Consider the following 17,273-nt stretch of genomic DNA (forward strand, 5'->3'; position numbering starts at 1 on the left):
GCCTCCCTGCTAAAGCTGCTGCCCCCGCGACCCGACCCCGGAATAAGCAGAAGATGATGGATGGATGGCATTCGGTACCTTGTTTGTCAATATCTCTGAAATATCTATTAATACAGACAAATTGCAGCCTACAAGTGGTTTTTTTCTTCTTCTTTGTACGCGGTGATACATGAACACGCTCTGACGGAATTATGTAATTAAAATGGTCACTCTGGGACTAATTTGGGTCCTTAGAGACTTCCAGCATCTGGTTATTCCAACAGTGGCAGCACTGACAATAAGACAGGTTTCGTTTTTGCTTTTTATTTACGTTTTTATTTTTTTTTCCCCCCAATACACTAACCTCGGCTTTACTTCGATACACACCAACTAAGACCTCGTGGATATCAGTTACCGTCACAAGATAGTCATCACGAGGGCCTTTCACTACTCCCGCAACATCCCAGACGAAGCAGCGAGAGCTCCGGACTCTCCGTGGATTGCTGTTGGGTCTGAGGCAGAGGAAGAAAAGGAAGCAGAAGCGCGACCGCAATTCCAGCATTCGGCAAAGGCTACGAGTCCAACCGCAAAAGCCAGTCCCGCATCAACGCCAGATCCCTCACTCACAAAACAGGACTTGCAACTTACAACTTGAAGGAAACGGCTATGTCCGCAAATACTGCGCCCTAATCATTACAGAGACGTGGCTTCACTCGGGCATCCCCAATGCTAGTGTGCAGCTAGCAGGCCGCACGCTAAACCGCCACAACGGAACCGCAGACTCCGGTAAGAGCAGAGGTGGGGGGCTTTGCATTTACGTGCATGAGAACTGGTGCAAAAACAGCATGGTGGTAGCAGGGCACTGCTCCCCAGACTTTGAGTACATGTCAGTAAGATGCCAGCCTTATTTTCTCCCGAGAGAACTAACAGTAGTGTTCATCACTGCCGTTTACATACCACCGAGCGCCAACGTTAGCACGGTATCATCTCTCCTACTGGACGCTATAAATAAACGGGGGCCCACCCCGACGGCGTCCACACTGTTGCAGGTGATTTCAATAGGGTCGATCTAGAAGCAGTACTCCCAAAGTTCTACCAGCACGTTAAATGCCAATGAGAGGGGGAAACACTTTGGACCCCATGTTTTCAAACAACAAACACTGCTACCTCCCTCCCCCGCCTAGGACAGTCAGATCATCTCTCCTTACTACTCATACCTGCATACAAACCCCTCAGACTCCGATCCAGCCCCACAACAAAGACTATTACAACCTGGCCTGAGAAAAAAAAAAAAACAGCTTCTGGACTGCTTTCACCACACAGACTGGGACCTATTTGCACATCAGGACCTGGAAACAGTCACGGGGACTGTACTGGGCTGCATTTTCTTTATAGGAACCGTGGCTGTGGAAAAAAACCTGCAAGGTCTTCCCAAATCAGAAGCCCTGGATGACCAGCCAGGTCCGCTCCCTCCTCAGAGCCTGCGACGCCGCCTTCAGGTCAGGAGACAGTGTGTGTGCTGAGCCACCTCCTGTACTGCCTCTACACCTACGACTGCAGTCCAATTCACAGGAGCAACACCATCGTCAAGTCTGCAGATGACACCACAGTGATTGGACTAATCTCACTGGAAGATGGGGCAGCCTACAGAGAGTAAGTAAACAAACTCGGCCTGGTGCTCAGACAACAATCTGACCCTGAACACCACCAAAACCAAAGAGTACTCATGGACTTCAGGAGGAACAGTACCAACCTGTCGCCACTGTACATCAACTGCAAGCGTGTGGAGCGGGTCCAAACCTTCAGGTTCCTGGTCAGGAGTCCAGATCTCAGATGAACTCTCATGGACAGCAAACATAACAGCCATCATAAAGAAGGCTCAGCAGCATCTGCACTTCCTACAAGTCCTCAGGAGGAACATGCTGGATAGGAAGCTGCTGCTGGCCTTCTACCCCTCATCCATTGAGAGCCTGCCAACATACTGCATTTCCATCTGGTACAGGAGCTGCACTGCCGCAGACAAGGACAGGCTTCAGAGGACAGTCAATGCAGCAAAGAGGATCATTGGCTGTCCTCTCCCCTCCCTGACGGAAATCTACTCCTCCCGGTGCCTCAGCAGAGCTCTAAACATCCTCAAGGACAGCTCACATCCTGGCTTCCAACCGTTTGAACTCCTCCCCTCTGGGAGACTCTTTAGGTGTTTAAAAGCAAGGACTGAGGAACAGTTTCTTTGCTAAAGCCATCTCCACCCTGAACTGCCATATGTAACACCACATCACCCAATGTCCAATATTCATTTACATACAGTACATGCAATATACTATGTGCAATATTCAAAGCCTCAATGTCAACTGGTGCTACTTCAATTATTTGCACTGTATGAACATAGGAATACCTTATACAAGTTCTATATTTAAATTTTATACTTTTATTCTTGTACTTTTTAGATTTTTCCTTGTCCTGCACTGCAAGGGAGATGCTCCACAATTTCATTGTACAACTGCACAATGACAATAAAGGGCTATTCTATTCTATACCCCTGGGCTGTCCAAACGCAAAACATACTATAACACAAGCTTGTTAACGAGGCAGATAACGTGGCAAATTCCTCTCGAACATTATCCTACTATTGTTTAAGGGCGCTTACACATTAGACCAGTACTTCTCAAATGGTGGGGCGCACCCCTTTTTTTTTGCCGTACTAAAATAGTGTACTTGCACATCCACTCAGTGGGTGGCAGTGGCGCTCTCATTTTCAGAGTGTGCGCAGTATTTTTGAAATAAGCAAGAGCACACCGAAGAGATATGAAGAGCTGTGCGCAGTTTTCGAAAAGCTGTTTTCCGGCCGGACCCCCGCAGCGGCCCACTGTCTTCTCCGGTTTTCACGTGCCCGCCTGAGAAGTGCCATTTTCGGCTTGGGATTGTCACGACGACAGCCCTCAACTACAGTTCTCCCTCGGCGGCCGAGACTGCGCTTTTTTGGGCCGTTTGCCTTTGACTTTTAATACAGTAGGAGATGAGGAAAGACCACTGTTTACTGTGTCTAAAAATGATTAAAGCGGACAGCCGGGAGCCAAATCAATTCAGACTCCACTTAAAGACATTACACCTCAATCTCATTGATAAGCCGCTTGATTGTTTTTCATCGAAAACGTGCCGAATATTGCCAACAATTGTCCCGCTTTGTCAGTGTTATATCAGTAAACCAGTGAGCACTGTTAGCATGCTCAGTGCAAAATAACCCCACACCATTGCAAAAGAGGTGATAAAATGAAATGAAATATTTATTGTCATCATCATCGGTATCATTGACAGTTACAAAATGTGGGATAGTTTGGCCAAAGAAAGAATCATTGACAGTCACAAAAACAAAATATGGAATGATTTGCCCGAAAAGACCGATGACAGACAAAGGAAGACGGGAAAAAGCGTACGCTTATCAATACCCGTCCCCCTAGAGCCCGGGACGCACAGTCTAGCATAGCAGAGTTACATAGTCACATTACATGAGTTTTCATTTTCAGTTTTTCTTTTTGCTTTTGTCCGTTTTTTCACTTGTAATCTTCCCAAAAGTCATTGATTGCCATTAGGTCGCATTGTAGAAAAGATTCTATCCAAAGCTTGGAGTCCAGTCAAGCAGCTTTGCACTTGATTAGAGATCTAAGTTTCCTGCAGGGCATATCTTTAGGGCGTGCGATGTTATGTCTTGGTCTCTGTCCCTGACATTTAATCATCCTTTTGTTGTGGGAACATTTTGTTGCGGATGTGTGTGTGCAGTGGAGTTATGTGTCATTTTGGTTCGAGTAGCGATCTAGGATTGTTTCCTTGTACATCTTTTTGAAGTAACTAAATGATTCTATACTCATCAGCGCTGCATCACATGTATTCAATAGGCGAGCCCCTATGTTCGTAATAAAGAAGGATTTTAGGGTTGTCCGAATTATCCGATAGGAAAACAGTCTGATTCCAAATAGGTCGTAATTTGATCCCCTCAGTTGAAATCGAGCTTGTAGGTTAGGCGGCAGACAGTTTGCGTGGGCCTTGTACATCATTTAAACAGTTTTGAAGTTAATCAAGTCACGAAATTTTAATAGCTTGGATTTGATGTAGAGCTCATTTGTGTGTGCTCTGAACGGTGCGTTGTGAATGATCCGAATTGCCTTTTTTTGAAGAAAAGTGGATAAAGGTGAGTTTGGTGTGTGTGTCTCCAAATTTCCGAACAGTAACTGAGGTGCGGCTCTACCTGGGCCTTCCATGTTAGTAAGTCGTCGAAAACTACGCCTAAGATTTTGTGCTGCCGTACTCTGTTTCTACAGACTCTGCTAGGGCCTGCGCAGTGATTTTTTTCTAAACCCGTATTGGCTATCATGTACTAAATGATGTTTTGTTATGAATTTGTCCAGTCTGTTGTTGAAGTTTTTCGAGGATTTTGGATAGTTGAGGCAGGATAGAGATGGGTCTGTAGTTGTTGAACTCATGCGAGTTCCCGCCTTTGAAAAGTGGGACAACTTTCGCAATTTTCATTTCATCAGGGAAGACTCCTGTCTCAAAAGATTTATTGAAAATATGGGTTATGGGGAGTAGTATTCCATTACGAATGTTTTTAATAAGTTTCATATCAATTTCATGTAGGTCAGTCGATACTTTGTTAGCACACTGTGTAAGTTCTTAACCTCAACGACCTGAACTGGTTCCAAAAACATGGATTTTAGTTTAGGGTCAGGGTGTTTATAGCCTGTTGCAGAGGGAATGTTTTCAGCTAATTTAGGCCCAACCATCACAAAGAATTCGTTAAATTTATTTGCAATCTCTTCTTTGTTCCTTAGCTCAATGGTGTCTGCATTTAAGAAGTCAGGGTAAGATTTTTCCCGACTCCTTATTTTTCTTTATCATCCCATTTACAATTTTCCACAGTCAGCACGTGTAGTTCCTGCTGCCTTCCAATAATTTACTGTAGTATTGTTTTTTATACGCTCTCAGAAAGGAATTTAGCTTATTCCTGTAAGCCTTGTCTTTTGGGAGATAAGAGATAAAACACTTGTACAGCGAGGTTTTGGTCATCCAAGGTTTGTTTTGCATTCTTAGTTTTATGCGAGTCAACTTGACCGGGCAGTGTTTGTCAGAGATCTGCTGAAGTATATTCATAAAGCACCCCTAAGCTGCATTTACATTATTTGCATTAGAAACATCATCCTGGTCTTGAGTTGAGCGATCTTTTTTCATGTCTTCAATGTTTTGATCAGTTCTAATTCTTTTGTAGACTGACTTTGTCGGATTTACGCAATAGTTGTGTAGAGTGTAGTTTGCGAAGATTGGCAGATGGTCAGTGATCTCAGATTAGCAAGCCACTTTGAGTCTTGAGAATGTTGGTAAAGATATTATCAATGAGTGTCGCGCTGTGTGTCGTTATTCTTGTTGGCTGTGTAATTAATACTGGGAGCAGCGAAAATAAAAACTGTCCTTCTGCCCAAAGACACTTTTTTCACCTTTTCAGTTTTGTTTTTTTCCCGTCAATTTTTTGGGCATATTGTCCTCATGAGTTAATGTTTCTAATCAGTTTGAGTTTGTTATTATTTAGTGATTTTATTACATTTTATTTTTCAGTATCAAATGGTCAAAATGTACCTTAAGTGTATTTTTAGTTTGGATGTGACTTTTTTTTTTTTTTAATTCAGGCAAATTGATGCCCGTTAAGTCTTTTCTGTTACAAAAAAAAAACAAAAAACAATGTTAATAAAGTTATACTTTATTCTAAGTTGGTCTATGTTACTTCTTTTCTTTAATAGAAAAAAGGACACAATGTTTAGGCAGAGGCGTACTTATAATACTAAGTGATAAATGATACTATTTACAGTAGCGGCAGAGAGTTTCGGGGGGCGCGAAACAATTACGTCTTCCTTGGGGGGGGCGTAACAATATAATTGAGAAGCACTGCATTAGACCAAATGGACCAATGTCCTTTTAGAGAGCTACTTCGCAACAGCACTTGCAAATGACTTGTTGAAAAGGTTCAGCATTCACCTGCGCCAACCAAACGTTCTAAGTACCATCACTTAGAAGACAGGCGCACTCATTGGACCAATAAAAGAGGAAATACATCTTATAACGCGTAATGTAGTATAAATTAAGTAGACGGGCTCAGCCAACTGCAGGGTCACTCCCTTCCGACTATGTCTAGCGAACTGGAGTATATTAAAATTGCATAGGGGAAAATTAAACCGCGAAAGGGAATTGTGTGGCACCTCAATTCACAGAGGCGTGTGATTGCACTTTCATGACTTTTTGGACTGTCAAATTATCTCCACTTCCAGGACAGAGAGACTCAAACGGCCGCCCCGAGAGGCTCCACCTGTCTCGGCCTCTGTCACACGGTACATTCAGGAAACGCATGCAACACACAACCGCCACATTAGAACCAGATTCAACTGCTTAAGGCACCACAACAACATTTGGCCATGGCTTATCGTCTGTCATCTTGCCATTGTTGATTTTGAATAGCGCCTGCAATTTACTTCCACTTCCAAGGATGCCATGCATGTACTGTCACAGCCTAGAGCATCAAAGTTCCACACTGTGACAAAGTAGCAAAAGTGCACCCGGCTCAGGTTGCATTCACAAGCAAAGCAGGGTGTTCTTAATGGGGACGAGCGAGAGAGGCATGTAAACATGATCATACACACATACTTTTTATAGGAAAAAATTCAATTATTTTTTTCCTAATAATATTTAGGGTCACCGAAAGGGATGCATTTATTTTCGTTTTATTAAAATATTTTTTTTATTTAACTTATTAGGGCCCGAGCACTAAGCGTGCGAAGGCTCTATTGTTTTGCAAAGGATTATTAATTTTTTTAAAAAAATATTATTTTTTATTCAAGGCAAATGAAAACTGTTACACCCTTATTCCAAACCCAACAGGAAATCGGTTATTTTGGATCGAATATGAAATTTTTATCGATTTACAGGGTTCACATTTGAGACCTTTTCGCCGAGGGAGTTAGTTGGATCGTCTTCAAAATTGGTGAGACTGTTCAGGAGACATATGAGATCTTAAGTTTTGAAAATGGTGCGTTTTCATTCACGGGTCTGACCTGGGCGTGGTGCCAAAGTCGGCCATTTTTTCGGCAAAATGGCAAATTCAGTAAATGACTAATAGTTCCTTGACACAACGTTCAATCTTTTCATATCTGGCATGTATGTACGGTATCCCACCCTTAACACGAGTGCATTGAAATATTACCCATTAGGTCTAGCGCCCCCTAGTGAGAACAGGAAATGCCTTTTTTTTTTACGAGACAGGTTCCTCCTCCAAGGGAAAAAAAATCTGTTGACCTCAAACCTACATCAAGGGAGCCTTCAGACCTGTGTTCAGGTGCCTGATGAAAAATATTGAGGTTTCGTTGAAGCGGAGGGGTCCAAACAGGAAAGTGAAAATGACAGTCAACAGTTTGTCTCGCAAAAAACTTTGAACAGTCATAACTCAGCAGATATACAACATATATGCGCCAAACTTCCCGTGCTTGTTGAGAGCCATACCCTGAAGGGTCTTGTAGGGGTCATTTGCATCAGCTCTACAGTGCCAACTAGTGGCGACAGAAAGGAGTTTTAAAAAAGGCCTTTCTTATTGGGTATTTTTCAACGTAGAGCAATGAAATTTGGGGAGTCCATAGCTTATGCAAAACTACTCCAAAAAGTCTCTTGCACCCATTTTTCAAATCCAACAGAACTTCAGGTATTTTGGATCGAATGTGAAATTTTTATCCATTTGTAGTACAGTTTACATTTGGAGGCCTGAACATGCACGAAAACTCACGAAGTTTTGCACATACATGCGGCTTTGCGTGGATTTCGATAATCTTGCGACGTTACAAAATAATGTAACAAAAGGGCTCAGTGGCGCCCCCTTGAATTTTTCAAAAAGGCGTTTCCTATTAGGTTTTTTTAACGTAGAGCAATGAAATTTGGGGAGTCAATACCTTGTGCAAAACTGCTCCAAAAAGTCTCTTGAACCCATATTCCAAACCCAACAGGAAATGGGGCATTTTGATCGAATGTGAAATTTTTATCAATTAACTCATTCACTCCCAGCCATTTTCACCGGAGCAAGGCCCTTCACTCCCGGCCATTTTACTGGATTTTGACTGATTTTGCAAGGCCCACAGAAAATTCTGTTCTATTGTTATATGAACATGGAACCCACCAAACGAAAGATTAGACAGTTTTTTTTTTTTTTTTGCTGAAAGAAGAGAAAGTTCATATCTTTTTCCATTCTTTAGAAATCAGCATTAGAAAATAGCTTAGTTTGAGCAATTTTCCAATTTCTGATGAAAAAAAAACGGGAGAAAATGAGCTTTTTGTAAACGCAAAAATTTAAAACATAACTTTGACTTTAACACGGCTATTTTCTGCTTCAGTGACATCCCACACATCTGAATAATGTTTTCCTTTTACAAAACAACATGAACAACCAGCCAAATAGAGCTTTCGATATACGATCTGCCACCAGCCTGACCTGCACACTGTCCGAGTTGCGTGACGTCCAAGTTGCGCTAGATTGCGAGGGCCCGTTCAGTCCTGCTTGCAGGCCTAGTTATTTTTATGCTCGATTTTTCTAATATGTGGTTTTAGGGAAAAAAATCCTGTTCAATGGAAACAAGTTTTTTTTGTTGTTTTTTTTTACCCAGACATCTTAACATATTTTCGAGTTGTAATTACAATAGCGTGATATTTTAGTATAAGGTTATCATACCAGCACATATCTAATACCACTGTATATCTCAATGTTGATAGGTAGCTAAGCCTGTCGCAATATACAATAATTCCATTTATCACACGATAAATAAAAATGAAGGCGGTAATTTTTCCGCTGCGATTTATCGCCGCGCGTGCAGCAGACGTGCTGTTAAAAGTTCGGATTCCTTGTTACCAACTGCGCAAAATACATCTTCGTTCCAGGTCTGGCAAAAAAACAGCGCCGGAGCCAATCGTTCCCGTGATATCCTATTGTTCAACGTATAACCTACCGGCCGCATCAGTGCTTCGGTTTGACTGCGGAACATCTCCGGCGCGCCGGTGTTGTTGATGTGTGAGCGCTCCAGTCAGGGGTGACATTTCACGCGGGGCGGCTATTTTTCGGCACAACACCGGATATTTACAACGAAGTCCGCCAAAACATTGTTGCTTGTCCTGTTTCTGAAGGTCGATTGTCATATGCTGGTGTTGTGCGATACTGAGCAAACGTGACTGTTGTGGCGTTTGCCACCTTTTTAATGTGCGCACATACTAGATATCATGAAATGGAAAACTAGATGTGCTACGTCTCATGCCATTGGCTACGTGAGCCCAGAGTGATTATGGGACACGTAGTCCATATACTACATCGATTAATTATAAACCGCCATGACTGAATGGAAGTTAAGAAGGCCAAATTAATCCATACCAGTTACTATAGATAATGCTGCAAATATTGTTAATTCAGTCCGTGACACAGATGGATTCGGACAACAAATAGGATGTCTTGCTCATGTAGTAAATCTAGCTGCTAAGAGAGCTGTAGCAATCAACAGTGTGCCCCGCCTCACTTTACAAACAGTAAAGACTGTTCTCAGCACTTTTATACAAAATTGCTTGAGATCACTAAGAAGCAAGCACATAAATATTATGCACTAAAATATATGTTTATATGATGGCAATTTAATTTTTGCTCGTTAGGAGGAAAAAAAAAAAATACAATTGTTATTTTTTTTCCTCCAGAGCATTAAATGTATTGAATCGTATCGAAAATTGTGTCCCCCATATTGAAAATCGTACCGAACCGTGACTTAACTGTATCGTTGCATCCCTATAGAACACCATTGCAGAAGCTATGAGGGGAAGTTATTAAGTGCAATTTTATTTTTTTTGTCTTGAAAAACACATTTTATTTATTCTGTTTCTGTGCGGTATTAATATTGTTGTCTTTTACTTAAGAGGCATGGTGTATTGCTTTTTAGTTGTGATTCCTTATAGTATTCAAGTATCTTTGAATTTAAGAATAATTATTTATCGCGTTTAAATGGGTGTACTTGATCTATTAATATACCGGTATACTGTATTCTCACTGTATCATTGTAAATTGGTTTTAATAAATGGGGGGGGGGGCGCAATAATATCGCATATCGCAATAATTTATTAGATAAATTATTATAAATTTGTTATCGCGACAGGCCTATAAGTAGCTAACATATGCTACTCTCTACAAAGCGGTCTGTGAGAATTTTATTCTTAAAACAACCATTATACATCATATTTTGGATGCTTTTGTTATGCTTGCATGAGAACATTGTAGCATAGAGCCTCATTGTTATATTAACCTCTTTGAGTGTGCCTTCCCATAGCCTTGACTATTGTCGACTATCACAATATGCCCAACTATGGACTGTTATGTTCCTGTGTTTTCCAATATGCCCTGAATGAGTACAATGGGCAACTGTGGCTTATCAGACTGAGCTCATCATTCTAGCCAGAGCCGGGTGTTCAAGGTCATAACTTGAGGTGTTTTTCTCCTACTGGAGATGTTTTTCTGTAACTTGTGATGTTTTTACCAAGATATGCTATAGTAAGTTTCGGTTTTGTTTCTATGATGTCAACCCATAAATAGAGGCATGCCCTGCATTTCTCTTTTGTCCACATGCGGAGAGGACGCTTTGTGCGTGGCTCCGCGTCCGTACCCGAGAGCTCCTGTTCATAAACCCTTCGAAGCAAGACCATCCTTGGCAGAGTCAGATTCTGTTCTCTTATTTGATACATGTCTTGGTGTTCAAAAGTGAATTTCCCTGAGACGGTCCTTTCAAAATGAGGCAGTGCAATGTGAAAGTTTAAAAAATATTGAATCAATAGCTGGGACAAACTTTTAGCGCTCCCATCCAGCCGGCGTCTGAATTTTCTTCCAGTTTTCGCTTTCGTCCACTGGGGCTCATATCTTCACACGGAAGTTGCTCCATATCTGGATTGTTCTAAAGACACGCATGTATAAATGAGAAGTCATTCGTGTACAAATTTTAGACATATCTTTTAAAATGAGCCTAACTCACAGAGTGGTAGTTAACTCTGTGGTGGTTGGAGTTGAGGTGTTCCAAGATATTGTTGTCACGCACATTTTCCTTGCAGATGTGGCAAAGGTAGAAAACCTTCGATAATGTTCTACTGAAACAGATCGTCAGCAGTTGCAAACCTAGAAGAAGTACCTAAATTTAGATTGCACTGCAACAATTAAAACCAATCAAAAACAAAAGTCTTCCTTTAGGGAGGAATTGCTAGAGGGGGGCTGCATTCTGCCACCAGTGTTTCGAACCTAGAAGGGGCTGTTGCGTGGTCAGTTGGACGTCTCTTTCAATAACAATAATGCGAGGTAGTTTGCCTAGGGAGGAAAAAAAAAAAAAAAAAAAAAAAAAGGAGTGAATGAGGAGTTGTTTTTTTATTACAAACGTCTCTGGCCAACACTGCTTTAAAAAGTTATTTACATTTCAAATAATTAACCTGGCTCGTAAACCTAAGCACCTATAAATGCTAGGGTCTACCTGTCTCGTGACAATCAGAGCAAGACCACAAATTGATGACTTACCAGAGGGAGAAAGGCTTTCTAAGTAGTACAGAAAGGGAAATTATTAGAATCAGAGCATGAACATAAATGGAGATGCCTAATGAGAAGTCATACAGTACCTGTTTGAAAAACTTGTGTCATTTTCTAGATTGAGGGGGAAAGGAAGGGCGGGTGTATGTCAGACTTTTTTTCAACAGGAATACAATTTAACAATGAGCATTATAGCCTACCTTTTGATGCTCTTTTGAGGATATATGGCGCTTGAACTCTGCAAATATTTTATATTTGGTGAGGCAGATCTGTAACAAGAAATAGCAGTTTGTGAAATCTTTTTGTGCTTACACTATGATTAGGAATCTTTAGCATGAAGCCTATTTGATAGAATCTAAAAATACATGGGTTGTGATTAAGGATGTACGGAAAGCAAAGTTCTTGGCCGCAAACAATGCTGAAAAAGCAGTTTCTGGTCTTGCACTCTTTAAAATAAACTACTGAATTTGAAGCCAAAAGAACTTTTATTTGCTCGAAGAATATGTCTATATGCTGCCATAGCAGTTTCATGGCGCATTGAGCCCTCAATTTTTTTCTAAATTGTCTGTTTTAAAACTCAAAAAGGTAGATATTCGAAAAAAATCTCGACCACTCCTTAATGTCTGCGATTTCTGCATTGCGGCCCTTGTTGTATTACCGTGTTTCACCCATAAAATCCCCAAAAAGTCCGGCTGTGGCCATTCACAGCTGTGTCTTGACACTCTGAGACATGCTTCACTGAGTTTTTGGATCAAAACTAGGTAGGTACGGATAATATCTCGTTAAAATCATGGTGTCCAATTCTGCTCTCACCTTCAGTTAGGGTATTAATGTTTGTTTATTTTTTTTAAATGCCCTCCAGTTCAAAATCTTTCATCCCCCAGAAAATTGAGATCTAAGCTTTCCAATGATGTATCACACATGCATATAGGACAATTTTCAAATTTGGCCGAATTGGGGGTCGCAGAGTGGTACTTCATGTCACCTAAGTGTCTTCCGCCATATACATTTTAATTTTAAACTATCAGGCCGAAATAAAATATGGTCCACTCTCACAAGTACGTAAACATCTTCCAAAATATTCTATGACCCCCGCCCCAAGACTTGAGAAATTTTGTTTGAGAGGTGGAGATTTTGGTTTTGATTAATTGCATTTTGTTCTAATTTTTTTTATGCCAAAATGATTATATATTTTAAGTTTTAAATACAACTATTAGCACCGGAGTTGGCCAATGCGCTTACCTTGCATCAAATTTATGCCTCATTAGAAGCAAGTTTTTTTGGGGAAAATGGGAGGAAAGTGGTTAGCACATCCACTCACAGTTCTGAGATCAACGTTCCAAGTGCAGGTCCTGCTTTTTCATTTTATTTATATTTTGGTACAATCTGCAACACTAGTATTTTGTTTTATATACATGAATATTTTATTTAAATATCATTCATTAATTTAACTATGAAACAAGAATGAAAAAATTACTGTACACAGTTCATCTGTGCATTTTAAGATGGTTTGCGCCAGTCAGTCCACCTCAGGGTGCCACATTTAGGGTTTATCAGTTTCACGTTCTCAGGCAGAATGTATTTCACCCCGATCCTACTGAGCCCCTAAGGCAGAGCTGTCCAAACTGATCCTCAAGGGCTGCTGTGCAGCACCTGACTGCAATCAACAAAGTACACTTGTAAAACACTAGATTGGTGAAAAGGTGTCCTGTTTTGTTTGATTGAAATCCAGCACCCACTGCGGCCTTATGTGGAATTGTTTGGACAATCCTGCCCTCAGGGGACATGGACGAGGTGAGGTTGACCTTGAAAAAAACATAAGCAGATTTTAAGGAGGGGCCAGGGAGTCCACCCGGTGGCCGAAAAGTGTCATTGCATGTAATTGACTTTCCTATGTATATGAAAGTTGTAAAGCAATAAAACTGCAACAAAAATTAATGAAATGAACAAAAAATTTAATATTTTTATAATGGGTCCAAATTATTTTTTGAACAGATCATGTGACTAGCAACTTAGACAGTCATTTGCTTTGCATATACAGTGGTACCTCTACATACGAATTTAATTCGTTCCAGGACCTTGTTTGTAAGTCGAAATGGTCGTATGTCGAGCAGGATTTTCCCATAGGAATACATTATAATTCCATTAATTCGTTCCAAAGCCTAAAAACATACACTAAATTCTTAATAAATACTGCTGGCACTGTTAAAAATGGCAATTAAACAGAAAAACAAATAAGTTATAAATAAATAATTCAGAATAATATAATAAGAAGAAAAATAATTAATAATTATTCCTGTAAATAATGTAACGAATCGGATTCTAATATGGCGGACACTTTTTACTGTCCCTGAACGCACCGCGAAGATGACGTCTCAGTGAGATAGGTCGGTGCGGTAGAGATAATACTTTCGTTTTCTTGAGAGCAGTCAACTGCTTAAGACAATGGGCGTTTTGTGTTGGATAAGTTCTTAAATAAATGATAAAAACGTGACGAAGCTGGCAATTTCCTTGGCAATGTTACCACAATAATAATTGTCACCTTAACTTATAAATAGTGGCGAACGGTGGTCGGAAGAGGACCATGGAGCTGTATTGTTGAGCCAGTTCAGGGACGCGCACCCCAAGCTCATATTTTTCTATAACTTGCATCTTCATTTCAAAGGTAAGCATCACTTTTTTCCTTGTTTCTCCAACTGTATCAACTTTTTTTGAAAACTGTTTTGATTTCTCACACAAGAAAATCCACCTTGCGTTCGTTTGCACTGCTGTCATGTCGTCTTATTTCGAGCAACTCGTCGGATGTAGAAACAAATGGCGGCTCAAATTTTACGTCGGATGTCGAAAAGATCGTGTGTCGAAGTGATCGTATGTAGAGGTACCACTGTAATTAAAAAAATAAATAAATAAAAATTAGGGGATGGCAATTTTATTTTTCAAATGATTTTTTTCTTTGATTGAAAAGTTTTGATTAAAGCGACTTTTTGGGGGGATTAAAAGATTTAGACACAAAAGTCCTACCCATAATATAGCCCAAATACAAAAAGGATTGCTTGATTGAATAATAAAGACAAAAATGTCCTAAAAAAAAAATCAAAGAAAAAAAGCTTTCACATGCATTTAAAAAAACAAATTTGCGTTAAAATTTTTGCATTGAAACATTTTTTGGGGGGGATTGATCAACTTTTTGTGTGTCTTTGAATAATAAAGACACAAATCTACCTCCATATGGCTCTGCCCAGGGGATACAATTGTTGACTGGGGTAACTACATTGGCACGACACCAGCAGGCGTACCATATTCAACGGATGACAATGTTGGCGAAAAGATAGCCTAAGCAGCCTCATTTGGAATAAAAAAAATTAAAAAGGAAAAAAAGATTAAAGATCAAAAGCACGGGGTAATTGTGCCTCCGGGTCAGTTCGGAGACAAACTTTTTTCCAGAGCACAGGGTTTTTTTCCCCTCTTGCCTCAAAACCTTTTTGGGGCATTTTCCCTCTTCTTCCGTGTCCCCTGAGGACCACTAATGTCATTGTATAATACTTTCCTGCATTTTATCCATCATGAGACATGTTTGTCTTTGTTGTAAAGCACTTTGAGGACATTTCAGGTTTTGTTAAGGGCTATATATAAACAAATCTAATTGATTGAATAACAATAAATGCCATGATTGAATAACAAATGCCATGATTGAATAACAATAAATGCCACAATTCGGCTCAAGTACCACATATTGGTCTAACCCCCCCCCCCCCAGTTACTTTTTTGACACAGGGCTTCGACACATAGCCCACATACAATGAGGCTCGAGTGGCCACCAGAGCTGCGTATAGCGCCAGGAAGTTTCGCTGTATTTTCGTCCAAAATGCTTGAAAACAACCATGATGGGTCGCACCAAGCGGGTTCACGTTCATCACGGCGCTTCAAGGTGCCATATTTTGCCCATTAAAACAGGGGTCCCCAACGACCGGGCTGCGGACAGTCTCTCACTTGACGACTTGGCCGTGTCGATAAGCATTAATTTACGCCATTTTCATGTTGCACATGTATGTTTAAGATGTAAATACTTTTATCGCACCGTTGAATAACATTGAGAGTCCAACTGAATATAAAAAAGGGCTTTTTTCACCGCCACAAAAGCTTTGGGAGCAAAATTTTATAAGGGTGCAAAAATTTTTATAAGGGTGCAAAATTTGACAGAACACCGGTCCGTGAAAAAAAGACCCAAATCACACCAGTCCGTGATGCAAAAAAGGTTGGGGACCCCTGCGTTAAAACACATAATTAAATTAAGGATCAAGTCACCAATATGATTTCTGACTCTCCCTAAGAACTGGATAGTACAGGAGAACGCGCCTTTTCTTTCAAAACTACGAGGTGAGGGAAGGGTCAGACTTGATTACGTGCTTAAAAAAAATAAAAAATTAAAAAAAAAAAACGGCATCTAAGAGGTTCATCAAAGGTTTTGCATTAAAGCCGTTACTAACGCGTTTAACTGCACGTATTAAAGAGTTTCTTTCATTCCGTTCCATTTGAGCCTCCACAGTTATCTATGCATCTTTGAAGATACATTGACAAAAAGATTGGGCATTTGTTAGATGGGATGTGGCTCGTTGCTTTACCCACAAAATATCGCAGTTAAAAAAATATTAGGTGACACAAGATTTAAGTCGGCACAAAAGGCATTTGAAACTCCAAAGTTAAACAAGAGACTTAACTAGTTAACGTGGTGCACCTCGACAAAACTAGTGGAAGGGAGCCGACGGCTTTGCAGAGTGAGAACAAGTTTTTTAAAAAAAATAAAATACATGAAACCAACGTCAAATTAAATCAAACTGCTATTTAGAAACATAACAAAATTCAACGTTCTACAAATATCCACATTCAATTATCTCTACTTGTGCAAATGGAAATTAAGCTAGCACTTACCTGACATGCTAAACCTTCCCTCCACTTGGTGTCGAAGTGCAGTTCAAAAAAAGAAGTCATTGTAAAATGTTTGGACCTGAACGTACTTAATAAAATAAAAATAAAACAACAATACAAAAAGTTACTTCTTTTAAAGTCGAGTCACTGTCGAGAAGCAAGCAATACACCAGAGTTTCGGTTTCAGTTTGGGAGTGGAGTATTGCATTTGTCAGGATCCCACCAATTTAACTTTACGTGTGAGTCACCAGTGGGGGGCTCCCGGTATTTATATGCTGCTAGAAAGCGCCTTGGCTGCATGGCGACATCCAATTGGCCAGAAGAGTTTGTAGAGGCGGGGCGTGGAAAATCCATTACACATTTCATTGGTTTATTTTTAAGCTTGAGTGATTACACAATTGTTTGTTTGACAACGTTAACCTTAAATTGACACTTGAGACATTTTTACAGGGCAAATGACTATTTTTGGTCCTAAAAACGTAAATATTAGCAGTTATTAATTAATTATTGCATTTAAAAAAAAAAAATGTTTTATCAAACACAATGTTAATAAAAACTAAATTAATGAATCCAGAAATGCATTCTGGTTATGGCCCCACTTAACAACACTATGACGTATATTCTATTACTTTGTATTATTCACAGAAAACAGACATGTAAAGTGACAGTTTTTCCCTCAAAAGTAATACACATCTTTGATAAGTTACAATGTTGTTTATTATCTAAGTACTGTGTTACTTTTATATCGACACGACTC

General features: G+C 40.2%; 1 protein-coding gene across 5 annotated transcripts in view; it reads right to left on the reverse strand.

Annotated features, from left to right (window-relative positions):
* Window positions 1-16,742, reverse strand: part of LOC130910324 (uncharacterized) — a 63,757-nt gene extending 47,015 nt beyond the window's left edge. For all 5 annotated transcript variants that reach the window (XM_057827523.1, XM_057827521.1, XM_057827522.1 and 2 more), the window contains exons 1-7: window positions 16,520-16,742; window positions 11,791-11,859; window positions 11,680-11,704; window positions 11,582-11,599; window positions 11,312-11,377; window positions 11,052-11,191; window positions 10,869-10,973 (exon numbers count right to left, since the gene is read on the reverse strand). In XM_057827523.1, the coding sequence (XP_057683506.1) occupies window positions 10,869-10,973; window positions 11,052-11,191; window positions 11,312-11,377; window positions 11,582-11,599; window positions 11,680-11,704; window positions 11,791-11,859; window positions 16,520-16,579 (483 nt within the window). In that variant the 5' untranslated portion in view covers window positions 16,580-16,742. The remainder of the gene's footprint in view (window positions 1-10,868; window positions 10,974-11,051; window positions 11,192-11,311; window positions 11,378-11,581; window positions 11,600-11,679; window positions 11,705-11,790; window positions 11,860-16,519) is intronic.
* Between the last annotated feature and the right edge of the window lie 531 nt (window positions 16,743-17,273).

Source organism: Corythoichthys intestinalis, chromosome 22 (assembly GCF_030265065.1).
Source record: "Corythoichthys intestinalis isolate RoL2023-P3 chromosome 22, ASM3026506v1, whole genome shotgun sequence".
Taxonomy (NCBI): domain Eukaryota; kingdom Metazoa; phylum Chordata; class Actinopteri; order Syngnathiformes; family Syngnathidae; genus Corythoichthys; species Corythoichthys intestinalis.